This window comes from Lithobates pipiens, unplaced genomic scaffold (genome assembly GCF_037356315.1).
Source record: "Lithobates pipiens isolate NorthernLeopardFrog02 unplaced genomic scaffold, aLitPip1_a1.2 Scaffold_22, whole genome shotgun sequence".
Taxonomy (NCBI): domain Eukaryota; kingdom Metazoa; phylum Chordata; class Amphibia; order Anura; family Ranidae; genus Lithobates; species Lithobates pipiens.
In genome coordinates this window covers 344,790,444-344,813,052 of record NW_027507784.1, presented here as the reverse complement: position 1 = coordinate 344,813,052, position 22,609 = coordinate 344,790,444, and the positions used below count along the sequence as shown (strand labels likewise).

Here is a 22,609-nt window from a genome sequence, read left to right as displayed (position 1 = left end):
GCCGGGCTAGCATACTCACGAACGTATTGTCCGCTGAAACCCAAGTCCGGCGGAAAGATTGGACTGCAAAACTACTTTCTAAGTTTACGCTGAAAAATTCTGCTGAAGCCCACACACAATCGGATTGTCCGGTGAAATGCGGTCCGGCGGACTAAGTACGCCAGACAATTTGATTGTGTGTACGCGGCATTATTGTAATATAGTAGCCACGAGTCTTATTAAACTCCCTTCCACTAAAAAGTTATATAAGGGTTTTGTTTTACCTTCTTCTAGATCAGCTATGGGGTTAGGTTGTGGCTATTCAGGTTTCTCCTTTTTTTTTTGTTTTGTGCTCACCCATGCGGGTTTGAAGCACTCCAGGATGTGTGTCTGACCTTTCAGTTTTCTTCAGGATTACTAAATCCTGGTCTGGGTCCTTGAGCCTGGAGGCTTTGCAGAGTATTGGATGGGATGAAGCCTCCAAACCTGGGTCCATATTTTTATATATATATATATATATATATATATATATATATATATATATAATGTGTGTATGTATGTATGTATGTATATGTGTATGTGTATGTGTATATATATATATATATATATATATATATATATATATATATATATATATATATATATATATATATATATATATTTATTTTTTATTTTTTTACCTTCCTCTTGATCAGCTATAAGCTTAGGGTTTTTAATTTTATTTTATCCTTTGGTAGAACTTGATGGACACGATTCTTTTTTTCAACCTACCAGGAAAAAAAATTACCTCCAAACATAAAATATCACAGGGCTGCACCATGCCATGGTGTGGAAAGGATTTGGTGTCACCCAAGGTTCTCCCTCATGCAGGTTGAGGGGCTCCAGATGAGGTTTGGATGGAATGAAGCCTCCAAACCTGGGTCCATGTATATGTATATGAGTGTGTGTGTGTGTGTGTATGTGTATGTGTATGTGTGTGTGTATGTATATGTATATATTTATATATATATATATGTGTATATATATATATATATATATATATATATATATATATATATACAGTTGCAAAAAAAGTATGTGAACCCTTTTGGAATGATATGGATTTCTGTGCAAATTGGTCATAAAATGTGATCTGATCTTCATCTACATCACAACAATCGACAATCACAGTCTGCTTAAACTAATAACACACAAATACTTACATGTCGCCATGTTTTTCTTTCAAAACATTTTTATTAGCAAGTAACAAAATAATTACACAGTACGATATAGACTTTGAGCATGCGAAGAGATTCGGTGTACAATAAGTAAGCAATAACAGTGGGACATAGTCCCTATAAAACAACATCAAAGAGAACAATGGTTTATGCAGTTCGGATTATAAAGGAGAGTAATACTCTAATTAAACAGTCAAGTGTCCTATAATCCGGGATCACCAGGGGAGGTAAAGAAGGTGACTCCCCGGGGTAAGATCTATACGTTAGCGTGAGTACAGGTACTGCGAGTGCCGCGATTTTCGGCGATAGGGGGATAGGATAGTGATAGAAGTTAGACTAGGAACAAGCAAAGAAATAAAGGAAGGAAAAGAGAAGAGAGGGAAGTAGAGAAGGAGAGAAAGGCTGTGGATCGACCGGCCCGCACGGGCCCCGGGCATGTATAATGAGGGTCTCTTTAATATGATGAAGTTTAGATACCTATAAGGTCGGAGTCTAGACCAGGGGGTAGAAAGTGTGTGATCCATGGCTGCCAGATCTTACGAAATCGGGGCATGCGATCTAGAATTTTCGCCTCAATTTTACAGTGAATCATTGCTTGCGTGACCCTATTTTTAACTTCGGGTACAGGGAGTATAGGCATCTTCCAAGCCCTAGCAATCGTTTGCTTTGCTGCCGTTGTAAGTTGGAGAAATAGGGACAATTGGTTTCGAGTGCAATTGTGGGGAGCAAGATTAAGTAAGGCTAGAGATGGATCCGGTGGTATAGGGCATCCCAGAAGTAAGGATGCTATCTGGAATATAGCTGTCCAGAAACTTTGAACAATAGGACATGTCCACCAGATATGCAAATGAGTGCCTGCATCAGCACAGCCTCTAAAACAAGAGGCAGGATAACCCGGGACAAATTTAGCTATCCTAATGGGGACCAAATACCACCGCATGAGAACTTTAAAATTTGCCTCAGAGGCAACAACATTTTGAGAGGCTTTACAAGTATTGGTCCATATTTGCGACCATATATCATCGTTATAGTCTATATTAAGGTCTGCAGACCATTTTGAGGTATAGGGTGGGAGGGGAGCAGGCAGGGAGGTGAAATGAGAATACAACTGAGAAATAATGCCCGGCGCATGTGGGTCAGAGTCGCATATTTTTTCGTAGGGTGACATATATTCTTGTACATTATCAAATTTAGGTAGCGAGTTTACAAAATGGGAAATTTGTAAATATCGAAAGCATTCCTTATTGGGGAGTCGGAATTGAGCTTGTAGGGTAGGGAAGGGTTTGATCGTGCCATACTTTGTAAGATCACAAATTCGGTCCAGGCCTGCCCGAGACCAGGCCTCAAATAAGCCCGGCTCGGAGTAGGCTGGGCCAAATAGGGGGTGTCCAAAGATAGAGAGCAACGGTAAATGTTGTGATTTAAGGTGAAAAAGTTTGTGGTTCATGTCCCAAACTTTAATTGAGTGCTGGGTTATCGGGTTGGTAAGTTTACCTCTTTGCGAGGAGGGTAGCCATAGAAGATTGGTTATAGTAATAGGGTGAGCATCTATGGCCTCAAGACTAACCCAAATCGGTATTTCAGTTTTGGCATGATATAGAGTGAGCTGGGCTAGCTGGGCCGCATAGTAGTAATAGCGGAAATTTGGTACGCCCAATCCACCCTGAGCTTTGTGACGATAGAGCGTAGACTTAGAGATTCTGGGTCTAATTGGCCCCCATATGTATTTGAAAATTTTGCTTTGTGCAAGGCGATGATAATAGGGTGGTATTGGGGTTGGAAGGACACGGTATAAATAGAGTAATTTAGGTAGCACCGTCATTTTGACTGCCACGACCCGACCTAGCCACGAAACACAGAGCGGTTGCCAGGCGGCCAAAAGATTTGTCAACTTTCGGAGCAGGGGTAGATAGTTGTGTTGGAATAGATGGGAGGGATTAGCTGTCAGGTGTATGCCTAAATAGGGAATTGAGGTTGAGGACCATTGAAAAGGAAAGTTATTGCGTAACCTATCACGCTCTCCTGCAGACAGAGATACATCAAGGGCTTTAGATTTGGATTGGTTGACTTCCAGTCCCGATATCCCCGCAAAATTGTCCAATACTTTACATAAATTAGGAAGGGTAGTGTGGGGGGGAAGTTATAAATAGGAGAGCATCATCTGCAAACAGATGTCGCCATGTTTTTATTGAACACACCATGTAAACATTCACAGTACAGGTGGAAAAGTATGTGAACCCCTAGACTAATGAGATCTCCTAGAGCTAATTGGAGTGAGGTGTTAGCCAACTGGAGTCCAATCAATAAGATGAGATTGGAGATGTTGGTTACAGCTGCCCTGCTCTATAAAAAACACACACACCAGTTCTGGGTTTGCTCTTCACAAGAAGCATTGCCTGATGTGAATGATGCCTTGCACAAAATAGCTCTCAGAAGACCTATGATTAAGAATTGTTGACTTGCATAAAGCTGGAAAGGGTTATAAAAGTATCTCCAAAAGCCTTGCTGTTCATCAGTCCACGGTAAGACAAATTGTCTATAAATGGAGAAAGTTCAGCACTGCTGCTACTCTCCCTAGGAGTGGGAGTCCTGTAAAGATGACTGCAAGAGCACAGCGCAGACTGCTCAATGAGGTGAAGAAGAATCCTAGAGTGTCAGCTAAAGACTTACAAAAGTCTCTGGCATATGCCAACATCCCTGTTAGCGAATCTACGATACGTAAAACACTAAACAAGAATTTCATGGGAGGATACCACAGAGGAAGCCACTGCTGTCCAAAAAAAAACATTGCTGCAGGTTTACAGTTTGCACAAGAGCACCTGGATGTTCCACAGCAGTACTGGCAAAACATTCTGTGGACAGATGAAACCAAAGTTGAGTTGTTTGGAAGAAACACACAACACTATGTGTGGAGAAAACTCATCCCAACTGGGGCTGCTTTGCTGCGTCAGGGCCTGGACGGATTGTTATCATCAAAGGAAAAATGAATTCCCAAGTTTATCAAGACATTTTGCAGGAGAACTTAAGGCCATCTGTCCACCAGCTGAAGCCCAACAGAAGATGGGTGTTGCAACAGGACAACGACCCAAAGCATAGAAGTAAATCAACAACAGAGTGGCTTAAACAGAAGAAAATACGCCTTCTGGAGTGGCCCAGTCTGAGTCCTGACCTCAACCCGATTGAGATGATGTGGCATGACCTCAAGAAAGCGATTCGCATCAGACATCCCAAGAATATTGCTGAACTGAAACAGTTCCCGTAAAGAAGAATGGTCATGAATTACTCCTGACCGTTGTGCACGTCTGATCTGCAACTACAGGAAATGTTTGGTTGAAGTTATTGCTGCCAAAGGAGGTTCAACCAGTTATTAAATCCAAGGGTTCACATACTTTTTTCCACCTGCACTGTGAATGTGAACATGGTAACATTCAATTCTTTGTGTGTTATTAGTTTAAGCAGACTGTGATTGTCTATTGTTGTGATGTAGATGAAGATCAGATCACATTTTATGACCAATTTGTGCGGAAATCCATATCATTCCAAAAGGGTTCACATACTTTTTTTGCAACTGTATGTGTGTGTGTGTATATATATATATATACAGTATATAATATATATATAATATATATATATATTTTTTTGTTCTCACCCATGGAGCATATGCTATCACCCAAGGTTCTCACCCATGGAGCATATGCTATCACCCAAGGTTCTCACCCATGGAGCATATGCTATCACCCAAGGTTCTCACCCATGGAGCATATGCTATCACCCAAGGTTCTCACCCAAGGAGCATATGATATCACCCAAGGTTCTCACCCATGGAGCATATGATATCACCCAAGGTTCTCACCCATGGAGCATATGCTATCACCCAAGGTTCTCACCCATGGAGCATATGATATCACCCAAGGTTCTCACCCATGGAGCATATATCACCCAAGGTTCTCACCCATGGAGCATATGATATCACCCAAGGTTCTCACCCATGGAGCATATGCTATCACCCAAGGTTCTCACCCATGGAGCATATGATATCACCCAAGGTTCTCACCCATGGAGCATATGCTATCACCCAAGGTTCTCACCCATGGAGCATATGATATCACCCAAGGTTCTCACCCATGGAGCATATGATATCACCCAAGGTTCTCACCCATGGAGCATATGATATCACCCAAGGTTCTCACCCATGGAGCATATGATATCACCCAAGGTTCTCACCCATGGAGCATATGCTATCACCCAAGGTTCTCACCCATGAAGCATATGATATCACCCAAGGTTCTCACCCATGGAGCATATGATATCACCCAAGGTTCTCACCCATGGAGCATATGATATCACCCAAGGTTCTCACCCATCCAGGTTAAGGGGCTCCAGAATGTGTGTCCCCTTAGGAGAAAACTGTCTTTCAGTGTTCTTCAGGATTAATAAATCCTGGCCTGGGCCCTTGAGCCTGGAGACTTTGTAGCATATTGGATGGGAAGAAGCTTCCACTCTGGGGTCCACGTTTTATCATTTATTTGTTGTTTTACCTTCCACTGGATCAGCTGTTGGGTTATGGTTGTTTAGGGTTTTTAATTTTATTTTATCTTTTGGTGGAACTTGATGGAAACAGGTCTTCTCTTTTTTTGTCCAACCTAACATGAAAAAAAATGACCTCCACACATAAAAAATGTTGAAGATTTTTTTCCACTTTGCAGCAAACCGGATCACACTTTATAGGGGTTTTATTTGACCCTCCTCTAGATCAGCTCTGGGGGTCCGGGTTTTGAATATTCAGGTTTTTACAATTTTTTTTTGTTCTCCCCCCACGCGGGTTGATGGGCTCTAGGATGTGTTTCTCCTTAGAGGAAAACTGACCTTTCTGTTTTTTTTTTTTTTCTCCAGGATTACTAAATCCTGCACGGGGTCCTTGAGCCTGGAGACTATATAGAGTTACAGTAATACATTTTTTACCTTCCTCTGGATCAGCTGTGGATTTAGGGTTGTGGGTATTCAGGTTTTTCCTTATTTGTTTTGTTCACTCATTCGGGTTGAGGAGGCTACAGGATGTGGTCATTTATAGGTAAAGATGATCCAGGGAATATCCGATTGCCTCTCTGAGATCAGGAAGGAATTATTTCCCCTGCTGGAGTGAATTGTCTCATGGTTTGCTGGGTTTTTTTTTTTTTTACCTTCCTCTGGATCATTTTTTTTTTCCTTTTTTATATGTTTAACTAAATGGACTTGTGTCTGGGACGTGTGTGCCTCCTTTGGAGAAAAGATACCTTTCAGTTTTCTCTAGGGTTACTAAATCCTAGTCTGAGTCCTCGAGCCAGGAGGCTTTGTAGAGTTATATATTTTTTTTTTTACCTTCCTCTGTACCAACTGTGAGTTTAGGGTTGTGGGTATTCAGGTTTTTACTTTTATGTTGTGTTCTCATCGATGTGGGTTGAGGGTCTCCAGGAAGTGTGCCTCCTTTTTAGTTTTTCATGCAGGATTACAAAATTTTGGCCTGGTTCCTTGAGCCTAGGGATTTTGTAGAGTTATGTTTTTACCTTCCTCGGAATCAGCTGTGGGTTTGGGGTTGTTTTTGTTTTTTTTACTATTATTTTTTGGTGGAACTTGATGGACATGTTTTTTTTTTTTTATACCTTTTTTTTTTAGTCACAGGGCTGTTGTCAGACTTCCACTTACCATACTGCTGAGTCCGCTTGGGCAGAGGGTGGTCTCCCGTACGTGTCCGACTTACAACCCCTGGTAGAGTAGACAGGTGGCTGGAAGTGCAGAGTGGTATGAGAGCCTATGATGAGGGCCCAGGAGCTGGAAGCAGGAGAAACTCCGTAGCAGCAGGAGAGTAGACAGGAACACAGGCAATTTGGGTGCAGAGCAGGAGCTGAGCAGGCAGGACCGGGTACAGGCAGGATTCGGCAACAGGCGGGCAGCAACGGTACAAAGGGAACAGGCAGGAGCGAGGTCAGAACAGGCCGAGGTCAGGTGCAGGCGGAGATCAGGGGTGTCCAGGAGAAAGCCGGGTCGTCAGGAGATCGGGATGCAGGAACGTGGATACAGGCAACGGAGCAGGAACCGGGGAGCTGATGATCAGGCAGCACTTGAGTGAAATATGCGGCAGACCTAAATAGGCCAAATTGGTGCCTAAGTGCACGCGCGCCCGAGCACCAGCACGCACACCAGTGCCACCAGGAGTGCACACAACAGCGAGCATCGGCGCGCACCGGCGCCAGCAGGAGCGCACACAGGCACGCACCAGCGCCCGCAGGAGCGCGCACCACAGCGCGCACAGGAACATGCACACCAGCACGCACCGTCACACATCGCCGCACACCAGCACGGCCAGCACCGTGACCAGCCAGGTAACTTCTCTGACAGCTGTGTTATGCCGGCCATACACGGTTCAAATTTTGAAAGAATTTTCTTTCGAAAATCGTATCTAAGAATTTTCGTATGAATTTCGCACCATTAGTGGGGCTGCAGCAACAGCCGATTTTCGTGTGGAAATCAAATTTGAGGAATCGGACATGTTGGAAATTTTTGGAAAAACTAACAATTTTCTAATCAATGATGGAAGAATCGTGCGAGAAATGTAATAAGAAAAGAAAATTTACGGAGAGAAAAGAAGATTCCCGGCCACGAAAATTCTTTTCTGTAGCAACATGAGGTGAAATTGAAGGTTTGGTCAGCCGAATTTTCGAAAAATCAATGGTGGCGCCATCCGATCACAAATTTTTTTTTTCTGATTTTGAAAAGAAAATTTGTTTCGAAATTCGACCATGCATGGCCTGCATTATGGTGTAGAGAAGGTTTGATGTGGCCAAGGTTCTCACCCAGGCAGGCTGAGGGACTCCAGGCCTTTCCGTCTTCTCCAGGATTGCTACTAAATTTTGGAATGAGTCCTGGAGCTCAGAGGCTTTGTAAAAGTACTGGTTGGGATGAAGCCTCCAACATTGGGTCCACGTTTTACTGGTGACCAGCACCTGCTGTGTGTGTGTGTGTGGGTCTGCACAAGCTTTATAGTATGGGAGCTGAGTAGGTGTCAGGGCTGCTCCCTACCAAGGAGACTATTGTGCTGCCAGGGCACAGCAGGTGCCTGGACACACTAAGGACGTGTGTCTGTCCGCAATGCCCAGGTCAACACCCGGACATACAGTTGATGAAGGAGCAGCGTGTAAACACCCCTGCGTTCTGGACGGAGAGACCGTATTCTGATAGTCTGCCCAGCAGCAGGCCAGAGAGACTGGACATGCTACACACGTCCTACGTACAATGATGACGTTTTTTTTGAGGGTGTGTTTAACGAAGCGAGGATCTTATTATCAATTTCCCGGTGTATTATAACCATGAAATGTCTTTTTTTATGTGGAACATGTATTATCTACAGTTTATTAGATTGTTACGATGACTCATAGAGCAAAGATCGGAACGGGTTGATGGATATTTTTACATTTTGGTCACGGGGCTGAAGTCTTCCTCCTGAAATCACTGAAGAAAATCAGATTTAAAGTGTATCTAAAGTCGCCCTCTTTCCCCCGGAGACAGAGATGGGAAATTCAAGGTGGTTCAGTTGTCACCGCAACAGGACTAGAGGATTTGTTTTCCAGTGGGGACACCTGTTTCGGTGACAACTACGATTGGGTGTTTTTTCAGTGAACGCGATTTCCTGTTGTGTCTGCCCGCTGGACGGCCTGGCCATTGTATTGCACAGTGGCCACCTTTTCACTCTCCTCTTCACTATCCCTTTCCTCACTTTTATTTATTTTATTTGTGTGCGTTTGTCACGTTTGTCACTGCACGTGTGATTAGTAGGGTGTCGGTCCTCGGACCAATCCTGAACGTCTTTGGGAGGGCAAACATAGGCCTTCTGGCTTGGTCCAACCTCCATTGGGGGGGCCTACCTTCGGGGAAGCCCCCATAGTACCAAGTACCTAGGAGGTTCTGTTTCGGCAGTCCTCCCGGGGAAAGGAGGTCTTCCGGCTCCGGCTGGAAGACCACTGTTGAGTCTGGTACCTCAGTCCCTGTCTGGAGCCTAACGCCCCGGGGGATCAGGGTATGGTCCTTCTTTATGGAGGACATCAGACACCCGTCTGCACTTTTTAGTGTTCACTCTTTATGTGTGTGCACTTTTTTTATGCACCGGGTGGAAGTTTTTTGGGTGTGTTTTGCACGCCATGAGCTTTTTCAATCGAGTCTGCCCTCTGGACTATGTGGGCGTGTGCAATGTACAAACTACAGGTTGGGCCACTAAACCCTTGATTGGGCCCTGGTGTGAATCTAGCACATTATTGGAGCCTCATGGTTGGTTGTTATATCCCATTGATGCTCACATTGGCCTCTTTGAGTGAACTTGAGTTGCTTCCATGACGGTCCTCCAATGACGTACTGGCACATCCCCCTCTCATTGGAGGATCTGTTCTTATCCAATTTGGATGAAGAGCAAGCACATACGAAATAGTCTTCAACCTCCACATCTTCTGAGGAAGGGGACTACGAAACGCGTAGAACTTGGAATCCTCCAATGCTGGACATTTCAGTATTAATGTGGATTGGTTTATTATTGAACAAAATATTTGATTGTAACATTGTTGCAAGTTTTTGTACCCGGAGTTCAGCATTCAGATCAGTTTGGTTTACCTTTTATTGCAGGATGTGCTTTGGGAAGATTTTGGATTCCCCGGAAGAGGAGGTCGGGAGAGCACTCTATGGGTTGGGAGCCGCGGAGCCAATACTCCATGTCACATCGACTCCTATGGCTGCAATCTGGTGCTACAGGTGGAGGGAAGGTAATATGAACAATGGTAATTTTCGGGTACCAGACCAAGGGCTGGTGACAACGGGCTTTAGTTTACTCCGGGCAGGGGTCACATTACCATACCAAGTCTATACCATTCCCATACCAAGTCTATGGTATAATATTGGCAGTGCTTGCTATAATTGGTCAGAGAGCTTGATACTGATATGAAACTCTAAGGCCGCGTACACACGCGGGGACTGTTCGCCCAACTTTGTCCGCTGAACAGTGTTTCGGCGGACAGTCTGCCCGTGTGTGGGCTTCAGCGGACAGTTTCAGCGAACAGTCTGCTGAACAAAGTTTTTCGGAAATTCCGAAAAACTGTCCGCTGAAACTTTGTTTCAGCGAACAGTCCCCTCGTGTGTAGGCTTGTTCGTCAAACTAAGTTCCGCGCATGCTCAGAAAGGATTTACACGCCGAAGTTTGCATTGCAGTGTATAGGACATCGTTTTCTAGTCCCGTTGTACGTGCCGTTCACGTCATCGCGCACGGTTTCAGCAAACTGTTCGTTCGTCGTGTGTGGGCAAGTCCGTCCATGCTAATTTTGAGCGGACTGTTCGCTGAAACTGTTTGACGGACAAAGTTGAGCGAACAGTCCCCGCGTGTGTACACGGCCTTATTGAAACATTGCTATGAAATATTTATATAAAACATTCATTGAATAAAATACAGCCAATGGGTTTTGGGAATAGCCCTCCCCAATGTGTTTCGGGAATAGCCCTCCCCAACGGGTTTCAGGAATAGCTCTCCCCAACGGGTTTCGGGAATAGCTCTCCCCAACGGGTTTCGGGAATAGCCCTCCCCAACGGGTTTCGGGAATAGCCCTCTCTCCCCAACGGGTTTCGGGAATAGCTCTCCCCAACGGGTTTCGGGAATAGCTCTCCCCAACGGGTTTCGGGAATAGCTCTCCCCAACGGGTTTCGGGAATAGCTCTCCCCAACGGGTTTCGGGAATAGCTCTCCCCAACGGGTTTCGGGAATAGCTCTCCCCAACGGGTTTCGGGAATAGCTCTCCCCAATGGGTTTCGGGAATAGCCCTCCCCAACGGGTTTTTTGGGAATAGCTCTCCCCAACGGGTTTCGGGAATATCCCTCCCCTACTTCAAGGCTTAACTGTAGAGTTTGTAATTGAATCCGGATAAGATTCCTTAAAGTGGACCTTTGTCATTTTTTCATCTTTCCATCTATTAAATCTTCTGCCCTTGTTGTTGTTTTAACTTTGGATAGTAAAACATTTTTTTTCTGCCAGTAAAACCCTTATACAGCCCACTTCCTGTTTCTTGTCTGGTCATTAGTCTAGGCTTATGACATCATGCACACCTTTCTCTCTCTCTCTCTCTCTCTCTCTCTCTCTCTCTCTCTCTCACTCCCGTTAGTTTGCCAGGAAGGGAGTGGAGATGAGTCATAAGAGGGCCAATGAGAGCTGCAGAGCTGGAGGTGTGCCTCTGTGTAAATCCAGGAAGTAAACAGGCAGCAGCTTCAGCTGCCCACAGTTAAAATGGTTGCAGCCAGACTCAGTGGAGGGAGATTTCTGCAGCATATTTGGCAAGTACAAAATCGCAGTACAGTAATACCTCGGATTGCGAGTAACGCGGTTAACGAGCGTTTCGCAATACAAGCTATTATTTTTATTATAAATCCTGACTCGGTTTGCGAGCGTTGTCCCACAAAACAGGATTGAAGCCCGTGCGGTCTGCAGTACCACATTTGGCCAGAGGTGCGGGGGGGGCGCCGGTGACACTCGGAACCACTCTGATGCACACGGCAACACTCAGTTTCCAAGTCTCTCTGAATGTTTACGAGTGTGACCGGCACCACCATCCCCCCCCCCCCCCTGCACCTCTGGCCACACATGGTTCGCCTACAATAGAAGTCGCTGTGGAACAAATTATCTGAGTTTCCATTGACTTCTATGGGGAAACTCACTTTGATATACGAGTGCTTTGGGTTACAAGCATTCTTCAGCTGTTGGGTTATGGTTGTTTAGGGTTTTTAGAGTGTGCCAAACTCTACAAGAGGCTGACAGCTGCTGTGGCTGGATGGGACTGGGTAGTAGTGCACCGAGCGGTACCTGTGCCGGGGGCAGTACACACCCAGGGATGAATGCTTGGAATGCAGACTGTTTGTGTTTTGGGCATTCCTCCCTCTGCACATACTGGTGGCCCATGTAGTTTGATCCAATAGAAGAACTACCGCAGCTCAAATTGCTGTTAAAGGGAATGCGGATTTTGATTGAAAGTTGTATGGGGGGGCTGTGTAGCCTCAGACCGGTCAGGGTGACCATGCTGACCTGTGTCCACAACCAAAAGCACCTACAAAGGGCACGTGAGCCTCAGAACTGGACCACGGAGCAATGGGAAAAGGGTGGCCTGGTCTAATGAATTACATTTTATTTTACATCATGTGGATGGCCGGGTACGTCACTTACCTGGGGGAAAGATGGGAGGAAAGCAAGTGGCCTCTTTCTACAGGATAATACACCCTGCCATACTGCAAAGATGGATCAAGAATGGAGTTTGAGGTGTGGACTTGGCCTCCAAATTCTCCCAGATTTTAATTCAATTGAGCATCTGTGGGGATGCGCTGGAAAAACAAGTCTGATCCATGGAGGCCCCACCTCACCACTTACAGGACTTCAAGGATAAATCCACCCTCAGGCTCAAATCACATCTATGCGTGTTGCTTTTGAGCGTCTTTGCGGTGCTTGCCGCGCTTTTGGAAACGCATTTTTACTGCATTTTGCATTTTTTTTATGCTGTATATAGCTGGTTGCTAAGAAGGGGGTCGGGAAGCCAGCCGCCGCGTCCTTAACAACCGATGAGTCATCAGCTGTCAGCAATAACAAACGAGAAGTCCCCGCTGACAGCTGAATGTAAAGAAAAGAATTGCAAGATAAAAAAACTGTGAGAAAAAAAACAGCGTGGCCCCCCCCCGCAGGTCCATACCAAGCCCTTGGGTCTAGTATGGATTCTTAAAAATGGCGGGGGGTCCTGCCCAAAATCCATTCCAGACCCTTATTCCAGCATGCAGCCCGGCTGGTCAGGAAAGGGAGGGAACGAGTGAGCGCGCCCCCCCCCCCTTTCCTGAACCACACCAGAGCGCATGCCCTCAACATGGGGGGGGGTCGGTGCTTTGGCACCCCCCCCACCCCAAAGCAAGAGGAGGAAGAAGAAGAAGAATCGGGAGAAGACTGGAGGAAGGAGGAGAAGACGGTAGGAAGGAGGAGAAGACGGGAGGGGGAGAAGACGGGAGGGGGAGAAGACAGGACATGGAGAAGACAGGACAGGAAGGAGAAGACAGAACAGGAGGGAGAAGGAGAAGACGGGAGGGAGAGGGAGAAAGAGGAGGAAGAAGACAGGACAAGAGGGAGAGGGAGAAGACAGGAGGGAGAGGGAGAAGATAGGACAGGAGGGAGAAGACAGGAGGGAGAAGGAGAAAACGGGAGGGAGAAGACGGGAGGGGGAGGGAGAAGATGGGGGGGAGAAGGAGGAGATGGGGGGGGGAGAAGGAAAAGATGGGGGGCAGAAGGAGAAGACGGGGGGAAGAAGAAGGAGAAGACGGGGGAGAAGAAGGGGAAGACGGGGGGGAGAAGGGGAAGACGGGGGGGAGAAGGGGAAGACGGGGGGGAGAAGGGGAAGACGGGGGGAGAAGGAGAAGACGGGGGGGGGGGGGGAGAGAAGGAGAAGATGGGGGGGAGAGAAGGAGAAGACGGGGGGGGGAGAAGGAGAAGACGGGGGGGGGGAGAAGGAGAAGACGGGGGGGGGAGAAGGAGAAGACGGGGGGGGAGAAGGAGAAGCCGGGGGGAGAAGGAGAAGATGGCAGGGTGAAGAAGACAGGGGGGAAGAAGGAGAAGACGGGAGGGAGAGGGAGAAGACAGGACAGGAGGGAGAAGACAGGACAGGAGAGCGAAGGAGAAGATGGGAGGGAGAAGACGGGAGGGGGGGAGAAGAAGAAGACGGCAGGTAGAATGAGAAGACGGGAGGGAAAAGGAGAAGACGGGAGGGAAAAAGGAGAAGACGGGGGGGGAAGAGAAGAGGGGAGGGAGAAGGAGAAGACGGGGAGGGAAGAAGGAGAAGACGGGGGGAAGAAGAAGGAGAAGACGGGGGAGAAGAAGGGGAAGACGGGGGGGAAAGGAGAAGACGGGGGGGAGAGAAGGAGAAGACGGGGGGGGGAGAAGGAGAAGACGGGGGGAGAAGGAGAAGACGGCAGGGTGAAGAAGACAGGGGGGAAGAAGGAGAAGACGGGAGGGAGAGGGAGAAGACAGGACAGGAGGGAGAAGACAGGACAGGAGAGAGAAGGAGAAGATGGGAGGGAGAAGACGGGAGGGGGGGAGAAGAAGACAGGGGGGGAAGAAGGAGAAGACGGCAGGGTGAAGAAGACAGGGGGGAAGAAGGAGAAGAAGGGAGGGAGAGGGAGAAGACGGGAGGGAGAAGGAGAAGACGGCAGGGTGAAGAAGACAGGGGGGAAGAAGGAGAAGAAGGGAGGGAGAAGACGGGAGGGAGAGGGAAAAGACAGGACAGGAGGGAGAAGACAGGACAGGAGAGAGAAGTCGAAGATGGGAGGGAGAAGACGGGAGGGGGGGAGAAGGAGAAGACGGCAGGGTGGAGAAGACAGGGGGGGAAGAAGGAGAAGACGGGAGGGAGGGGGAGAAGACGGGAGGGAGAGGGAGAAGACAGGACAGGAGGGAGAAGACAGGACGGGAGAGAGAAGGAGAAGATGGGAGGGAGAAGACGGGAGGGGGGGGAGAAGGAGAAGACGGCAGGGTGAAGAAGACAGGGGGGAAGAAGGAGAAGAAGGGAGGGAGAGGGAGAAGACGGGAGGGAGAAGGAGAAGACGGCAGGGTGAAGAAGACAGGGGGGAAGAAGGAGAAGAAGGGAGGGAGAGGGAGAAGACGGGAGGGAGAGGGAAAAGACAGGACAGGAGGGAGAAGACAGGACAGGAGAGAGAAGTCGAAGATGGGAGGGAGAAGACGGGAGGGGGGAGAAGGAGAAGACGGCAGGTAGAATGAGAAGACGGGAGGGAAAAGGAGAAGATAGGGGGGGGGGAAGGGGAAGACGGGAGGGAAGAAGGAGAAGACGGGAGGGAAGAAGGAGAAGACGGGAGGGAAGAAGGAGAAGACGGGTGGGAAGAAGGAGAAGACGGGTGGGAAGAAGGAGAAGACGGGTGGGGAGAAGGAGAAGACGGGGGGAGGAGGAGAAGACGGCAGGGTGGAGAAGACAGGGGGGGAAGAAGGAGAAGACGGGAGGGAGGGGGAGAAGACGGGAGGGAGAGGGAGAAGACAGGACAGGAGGGAGAAGACAGGACAGGAGAGAGAAGGAGAAGATGGGAGGGAGAAGACGGGGGGGGGGGGAGAAGGAGAAGACGGCAGGTAGAATGAGAAGACGGGAGGGAAAAGGAGAAGATAGGGGGGGGGGAAGGGGAAGACGGGAGGGAAGAAGGAGAAGACGGGAGGGAAGAAGGAGAAGACGGGAGGGAAGAAGGAGAAGACGGGAGGGAAGAAGGAGAAGACGGGAGGGAAGAAGGAGAAGACGGGTGGGAAGAAGGAGAAGACGGGTGGGAAGAAGGAGAAGACTGGTGGGGAGAAGGAGAAGACGGGGGGAGGAGGAGAAGACGGCAGGGTGGAGAAGACAGGGGGGGAAGAAGGAGAAGACGGGAGGGAGGGGGAGAAGACGGGAGGGAGAGGGAGAAGACAGGACAGGAGGGAGAAGACAGGACAGGAGAGAGAAGGAGAAGATGGGAGGGAGAAGACGGGAGGGGGGGGGGAGAAGGAGAAGACGGCAGGTAGAATGAGAAGACGGGAGGGAAAAGGAGAAGACGGGAGGTAAAAAGGAGAAGACGGGGGGGAGAGGGAGAAGACGGGAGGGAGAGGGAGAAGACGGGAGGGAGAAGCGGGAGAAGCCCAGAGGCGGAAAAAGACATTTTTAATAAAGGACTTGCCAAAAACTGTCTATTGTGTTTTGTTACACTACACAATTTTTTTTTTTTTTGGTGAATGGGTAGGGGTACAATGTACCCGATACCCATTCACATGGGGGGGGGGGGGCACGATAAAGGGGGCTTCCAGATTCTGATAAGTCCCCCACCCGCAGACCCCAACAACCATAGGGCAAGGGTTGTTGGGAAGAGGCCCTTGTCCTCATCAACATGTTGAGGGCATGCGGTCTTGTATGGTTCAGGAGGGGGGGCTCGCTTGCCACCCCCCCCCCTTTCCTGACTTGCCAGGCTGCATGCTTGGATAAGCGTCTGGTATGGATTTTGGGGGGGACCCCACGGCATTTAAAAAAAAAAATATGGCGTGGGGGGGTCCCCCCCCCCCCCGAATCCATACTAGACCCAAGGGCCCGGTATGGACCTGACGATTATTAGAAGCTGTCCGAGTGCGTTTCATTTCCTGATGGAGACCCAAAACTTTTGCAAAACATTCCCCCCTCCTGAGCTGCTCTTAGGAAAAGGAAAACGCAGAAAAGTCAATCGGTTTTGGTTGAGATGTTTCGTATCGAATGTTGTTTTTGAGTTCTGTGTGAAGTTTCCGGGTCTCGGCCCCCCTTCGATGGAAGATTGTACAGATTAAATCTTCCTTGTATATCGATCTCCCCCCCCATCTCTGAGATGGGGGAGGGGGTGCTACCCTGCTTGCAACACTTATCCCATCTATTATCATTTATTTTTTTTTTCTCTGCTTTATTGATGCAAAAAAGGCCACACGCCGCTCTCCCTCCACACAACATTCAGCGTCGGAATACTAATGGGAAAATAATTGATTAAACAAGAGCGACTTAAATGTCTGTAATAGAAACTTGCAGGATTGTGTCCGGGGGAAAATGTTAAGGCTTATTAGCTGGAACTCTGATACGTGTTCCCTGCTCTCCAGAGGACTTGTCATTAAATTGTTTTATATTTACGCTGCGCGTTCAGAGGCCTTCCCATACATCCTGTGCAGACCCGGGTTTTGTAATCGGCAGAGTTTGTACCAGGCTCCAGAGACACGGCACACCTCCCCACCCCCCACTGCCCACCCAGCGAGGACACTGACTACTAATCATTATTATTTTTTATAAATCTTTTTATTTACTGGATTTATTGGCGTATAACACGCACCCTTTCACCCTGAAAATCGGGGACAAATAGCATGTTATACGCCGATACTTACATTTTAGCTGCCTCTGAGGGGACAGAGGGGGGGGGCGGGGCGAGCGCCGTCAGATTACATACCGTGAGAATCTCCTGTTTACTTGGCGGCTTTTGTAATAGGAAGTCCTGTCTCCTGGGCCGCCATTGGACCACTGTTCTGTCCATCGTAGGAGATTCTCACTGTATGTAATCTGTCAGCGCTTGTCCCCCCCCCCCTCCATGTCTCCTCTAGGCTGCAGATGAGCAGGCTGCACTGATGGCAGAGGTGAGGCTGCTGCACTGATGGCACTGGTGAGGCTGCTGCATTGAAGGCACTGGTGAGGCTGCTGCATTGAAGGCACTGGTGAGGCTGCTGCATTGAAGGCAGAGGTGAGGCTGCTGCATTGAAGGCACTGGTGAGGCTGCTGCATTGAAGGCACTGGTGAGGCTGCTGCATTGAAGGCAATGGTGAGGCTGCTGCATTGAAGGCACTAGTGAGGCTGCTGCATTGAAGGCACTGGTGAGGCTGCTGCATTGAAGGCACTGGTGAGGCTGCTGCATTGAAGGCACTGGTGAGGCTGCTGCATTGAAGGCACTGGTGAGGCTGCTTCATTGAAGGCAGAGGTGAGGCTGCTGCATTGAAGGCATGGTGAGGCTGCTGCATTGAAGGCAGAGGTGAGGCTGCTGCATTGAAGGCACTGGTGAGGCTGCTGCATTGAAGGCAATGGTGAGGCTGCTGCATTGAAGGCAATGGTGAGGCTGCTGCATTGATGGCACTGGTGAGGCTGCTGCATTGAAGGCACTAGTGAGGCTGCTGCATTGAAGACACTGGTGAGGCTGCTGCATTGATGCCACTTGTGAGGCTGCGTTGAAGGCAATGGTGAGGCTGCTGCATTGAAGGCACTGGTGAGGCTGCTGCATTGAAGGCACTGGTGAGGCTGCTGCATTGAAGGCACTGGTGAGGCTGCTGCATTGAAGGAAATGGTGAGGCTGCTGCATTGAAGGCAATGGTGAGGCTGCTGCATTGATGGCACTGGTGAGGCTGCTGCATTGAAGGCACTAGTGAGGCTGCTGCATTGAAGACACTGGTGAGGCTGCTGCATTGATGCCACTTGTGAGGCTGCATTGATGGCAATAGTGAGGCTGCAGATGGGCACTGACCCTTATTTTGCTTCAAAGTTCCTTATTTAAAAAAAACTTTTTTTTCCCAGAGACTTCCCTCTTAAAATTAATGTGCGTGTTATACGCCGATAAATATGGTAATTTCTTAAACAAACAAAACACGACAACACATCATAGACATTTGAACCTAAATTATATTAGTAGAATATCAAGATCCCATCACATTGCATATCAAAAAGAAACAAAACAAGAAAGGAATATAGTAATTACCGAAGAGGATATTTTATGTAGGCCATCCCGTGTATCCATTCATATGTCCAGCCTCACCCCTTCCATGACCAATAGCCCCAGGTATCCCCTATAGGGAACACCCAGACTATGATTTATTACCCCCCATCTACAGTGGGGCAAAAAAGTATTTAGTCAGCCACCAATTGTCGAAGGACACCAGAAACAAAATTGTAGACCTGCCCCAGGCTGGGAAGACTGAATCTGCAATAGGCAAGCAGCTTGGTGTGAAGAAATCAACTGTGGGAGTAATAATTAGAAAATGGAAGACATACAAGACCACTGATAATCTCCCTCGATATGGGGCTCCACGCAAGATCTCACCCCGTGGGGTCAAAATGATCACAAGAACGGTGAGCAAAAATCCCAGAACCACACGGGGGGACCTAGTGAATGACCTGCAGAGAGCTGGGACCAACGTAACAAAGGCTACTATCAGTAACACACTACACCGCCAGGGACTCGGATCCTGCAGTGCCAGACGTGTCCCCCTGTTTAAGCCAGTACATGTCCGGGGGCCCGTCTGAGGTTTGCTAGAGAGCATTTGGATGATCCAGAAGAGGATTGGGAGAATGTCATAGGGTCAGATGAAACCAAAGTAGAACTGTTTGGTAGAAACACAACTCGTCGTGTTTGGAGGAGAGAGAATGCTGAGTTGCAAACAAAGAACACCATACCTACTGTGAAGCATGGGGATGGCAACATCATGCTTTGGGGCTGTTTCTCTGCATAGGGGACAGGACGACTGATCCGTGTACGTGAAAGAATGAATGTGGCCATGTATCGTGAGATTTTGAGTGCAAACCTCCTCCCATCAGTAAGGCCATTGAAGATGAAACGTGGCTGGGTCTTTCAGCATGACGATGATCCCAAACACACCGCCCCGGGCAACGAAGGAGTGGCTTCGTAAGAAGCAGGTACGTTGCTTCATATATTCTGGTCCTGTCCCAGTTTCATCGACTTCTGGAGAGAGGTCAGACGCATAACACAGAAAGTTACGGAAATTCCAATTCCGGAAGAGGCGGCATTTTTTTTTTTCTTCTACATCTCTCACGGATCCCCATTAAAAAATATAGAAAATCCATTCTAAGGCACCTGATAAACGCTGCGAAGTCCTGTATCCCACTCTACTGGAAACAAAGTTCCCCTCCCTCCATCGTTCATTGGGTCAGGAAAGTAGAAGAAATTAAAAAGATGGAGGACAAAATAAACAGGAGACCTTTAAACAAACTTGGGACGGTTGGAATGTCTTCATATTCTCGCTGGAGGGATGCCGCCTGCTTTCATCTTAGTGCCCAGGATTGGCCTAATGGGGCCCTTAGGGCAGTGGCTGCCATCATGACCCTTTTTTTTTTTCTTCCTCTCTTTCTCTCTCTCTCCCCCCCTCCTCCCTTCTGTTACTTGTTCTTTTTTGAAAATGTGGAAAAGTGGGACAAACGGCCCCCTTCTTGTATATGGGGATGGCTGGTGCCGGGGGGGATATGGGGTTCATATGATCCCGAACCCTGGCACGGCATTCTCGCTAGATCTCACCAGGATATGACTGGTGTACGACAGTCTGATAATTGCACTTTTTAATTGTACTGAATTTTGGCTCTCTGGATTGTTTTGTACTTTGTCATTGTATGTTGATTTCTCTTTTCTGGGGACCGTTTCTCCCTGTTTGGAGTCGAATAAAGATTATATTGGTAAAAAAAAAAAAAAAGAAACATTTCCAGGTCCTGGAGTGGCCTCGCCAGTCTCCAGATCTCAACCCCATAGAAAACCTTTGGAGGGAGTTGAAAGTCCGTGTTGCCCAGCGACAGCCCCAAAACATCACTGCTCTAGAGGAGATCTGCATGGAGGACATGGAGGCCAACGTACCAGCAACAGTGTGTGACAACCTTGTGAAGACTTCCAGAAAACGTTTGACCTCTGTCATCGCCAACAAAGGATATATAACAAAGTATTGAGATGAATTTTTCATATTCACCAAATACTTATTTTCCACCATAATTTGCAAATACATTTTTTCCAAATCAATGTGATTGTCTGGCTTTGTTTCCGCATTTTGTCTCTCATAGTTGAGGTGACACCTATGATGACAATTACAGGCCTCTCTCGTCTTTTTAAGTGGGAGAACTTGCCCAATTGGTGGCTGACTAAATACTTTTTTGCCCCACTGTATATTAGATGCCATGTATGATTTTTCCAACCACTTTGCCCAAACTTTACCATACTTACTAGAGAAACACCTATTCCTGTAGGTGTCTCTATACAATGGAAGATTATTATTTATACATTGTTTCCAATATAAAAGCGTAGGAGGACAGGGTTTCTTCCAATGTAAAGCAATGGATTTTCTTGCATAGACTAATGTTGTATTTGTAAATATTCGCTCAGTCACTGTAGGGGTAATGGCATCTTCCAAACCCAACAAGCAAACAGACATTGAAACCGGTAAAGGAGCTGAGGTGATAGAATTTATTAAATCCATCTCCACTCAAAAATAAGCTATATATGAATGAATGAAATACTTGTATAGCGCACAATGCGAACTGAATCGCCTCTAGGCGCTGTGGCGAGCTTTGATCATCAGCTAGAAGAGGAAGGTCTTGAGTTTTTTCCTAAAAGCCAAGTGATTTTCTTCCAGGCGGATGTTGATTGGTAGAGCATTCCATAGCCGAGGCCCTTGGACAGCGAATCTCCGATCCCCCTTGGATTTATACCGGGCTTTGGGCACGAGGAGGAGGTTTTTGTTGGCCTGATCGAAGACTGCGGTTTGGTGTGTAATGATGTATTTTCTCCATTAGGTATTGCGGAGCTTCTCTATGTACGCATTTGTGGGTGAGGCAAAGGGTCTTGAACGTGATCCGATTTTTTACGGTTAGCCAATGTAAGCTCCTCAGCGAAGGAGAGATGGATTCCCAGGGTTTTTTTTCCTGTTATCAGCCTTGCCGCCGTGTTTTGGATCAGTTGTTATCGCGCAAGTTGATATTGTGGTAATCCTATGTAAAGCGAGTTTGCGTAGTCCAGTCGTGAATTAATGATTGTTCCAACTACCACTGCTTTGTCATTCTTTGGGATAAAAGGGAGGAGTCTGCGAAGCATGCGCAGCAGATGGTGAGATCCACTGACTACAGATCCTATTTGCGCATCCATTGACATTTGTGCGTCTAAAATAACCCCGAGACTCTTCGCTTTGGTCTTTGGGGAGATAGTCTGCCCAAAGACGGTTGGTGGAGACCAGGAGGTTTTGGTTGCGGGCTTATGATTTGGGTGTAAGATAAGAAGCTCTGTCTTTGATTGGTTCAGCTGGAGGGAGTTGGTGGTCATCCAGTCCTCTATTGATTTGAGGCAGTTTTCAAGTTGTTGTTGGTGATCTTTTTTTCCATTGATCCGGAAATAAAGTTGCGTGTCGTCGGCGTAAGAGTGGAAGCAGAGATCTGAGCATCTGATGATTCGGAGGAGTGGGCGAATGTAAATGTTGAAGAGAACGGGTGACAACGGAGAGCCTTGAGGGACTCCGCAGGTGACTGAGATCTGAGCATCTGATGATTCGGAGGAGTGGGCGAATGTAAATGTTGAAGAGAACGGGTGACAACGGAGAGCCTTGAGGGACTCCGCAGGTGACTGCCCGAATTTCGGAGAGGAATTTTCCTAGTTTCACTGTCTGTAACCGATTTCCTAGGAAGGACGCGAACCATTGGAGATCTATGTCTTGGACTCCGGCTACTTCTGTGAGGCGGACGATTGGGAGTATTGTGATCTACTGTATCAAACGCTGCACTTAGGTCTAGCAGTACGAGGAGACACGGCTCTCCGTCATCTGCTGCTTCGAGGGCGTCATCCCAAATCTTGAGGAGAGCTGTTTCTGTTCCATGACCCGGGCGGAAGCCTGATTGCAGCGGGTCCAGGAGTTTGTGAGTATCCAGGTGAAGTTGTAGCTGATGTACTACAGCTTTCTCCATGATCTTAGAAATGGTGTTGAGGCTTGTAATCGGCCTACGGTTGTTTGGATCCTGAGGGTCCAGGTTTGGTTTCTTGAGTAGAGGTTTGACGATGCCTTGTTTGAGGATGCTGGGAACAATCCCTTGGTGGAATGATCGGTTTATGAGGTGGGTT

At 47.7% G+C, this 22,609-nt stretch overlaps 1 protein-coding gene across 1 annotated transcript in view; it reads left to right on the top strand.

Annotated features, from left to right (window-relative positions):
• The window catches only part of HSPBAP1 (HSPB1 associated protein 1), a 156,905-nt gene that overhangs the window by 68,299 nt on the left and 65,997 nt on the right, over positions 1-22,609 (top strand). Inside the window, exon 4 of the mRNA XM_077449727.1 lies at positions 9,843-9,979. Coding sequence (XP_077305853.1) covers positions 9,843-9,979 — 137 coding nt within the window. The remainder of the gene's footprint in view (positions 1-9,842; positions 9,980-22,609) is intronic.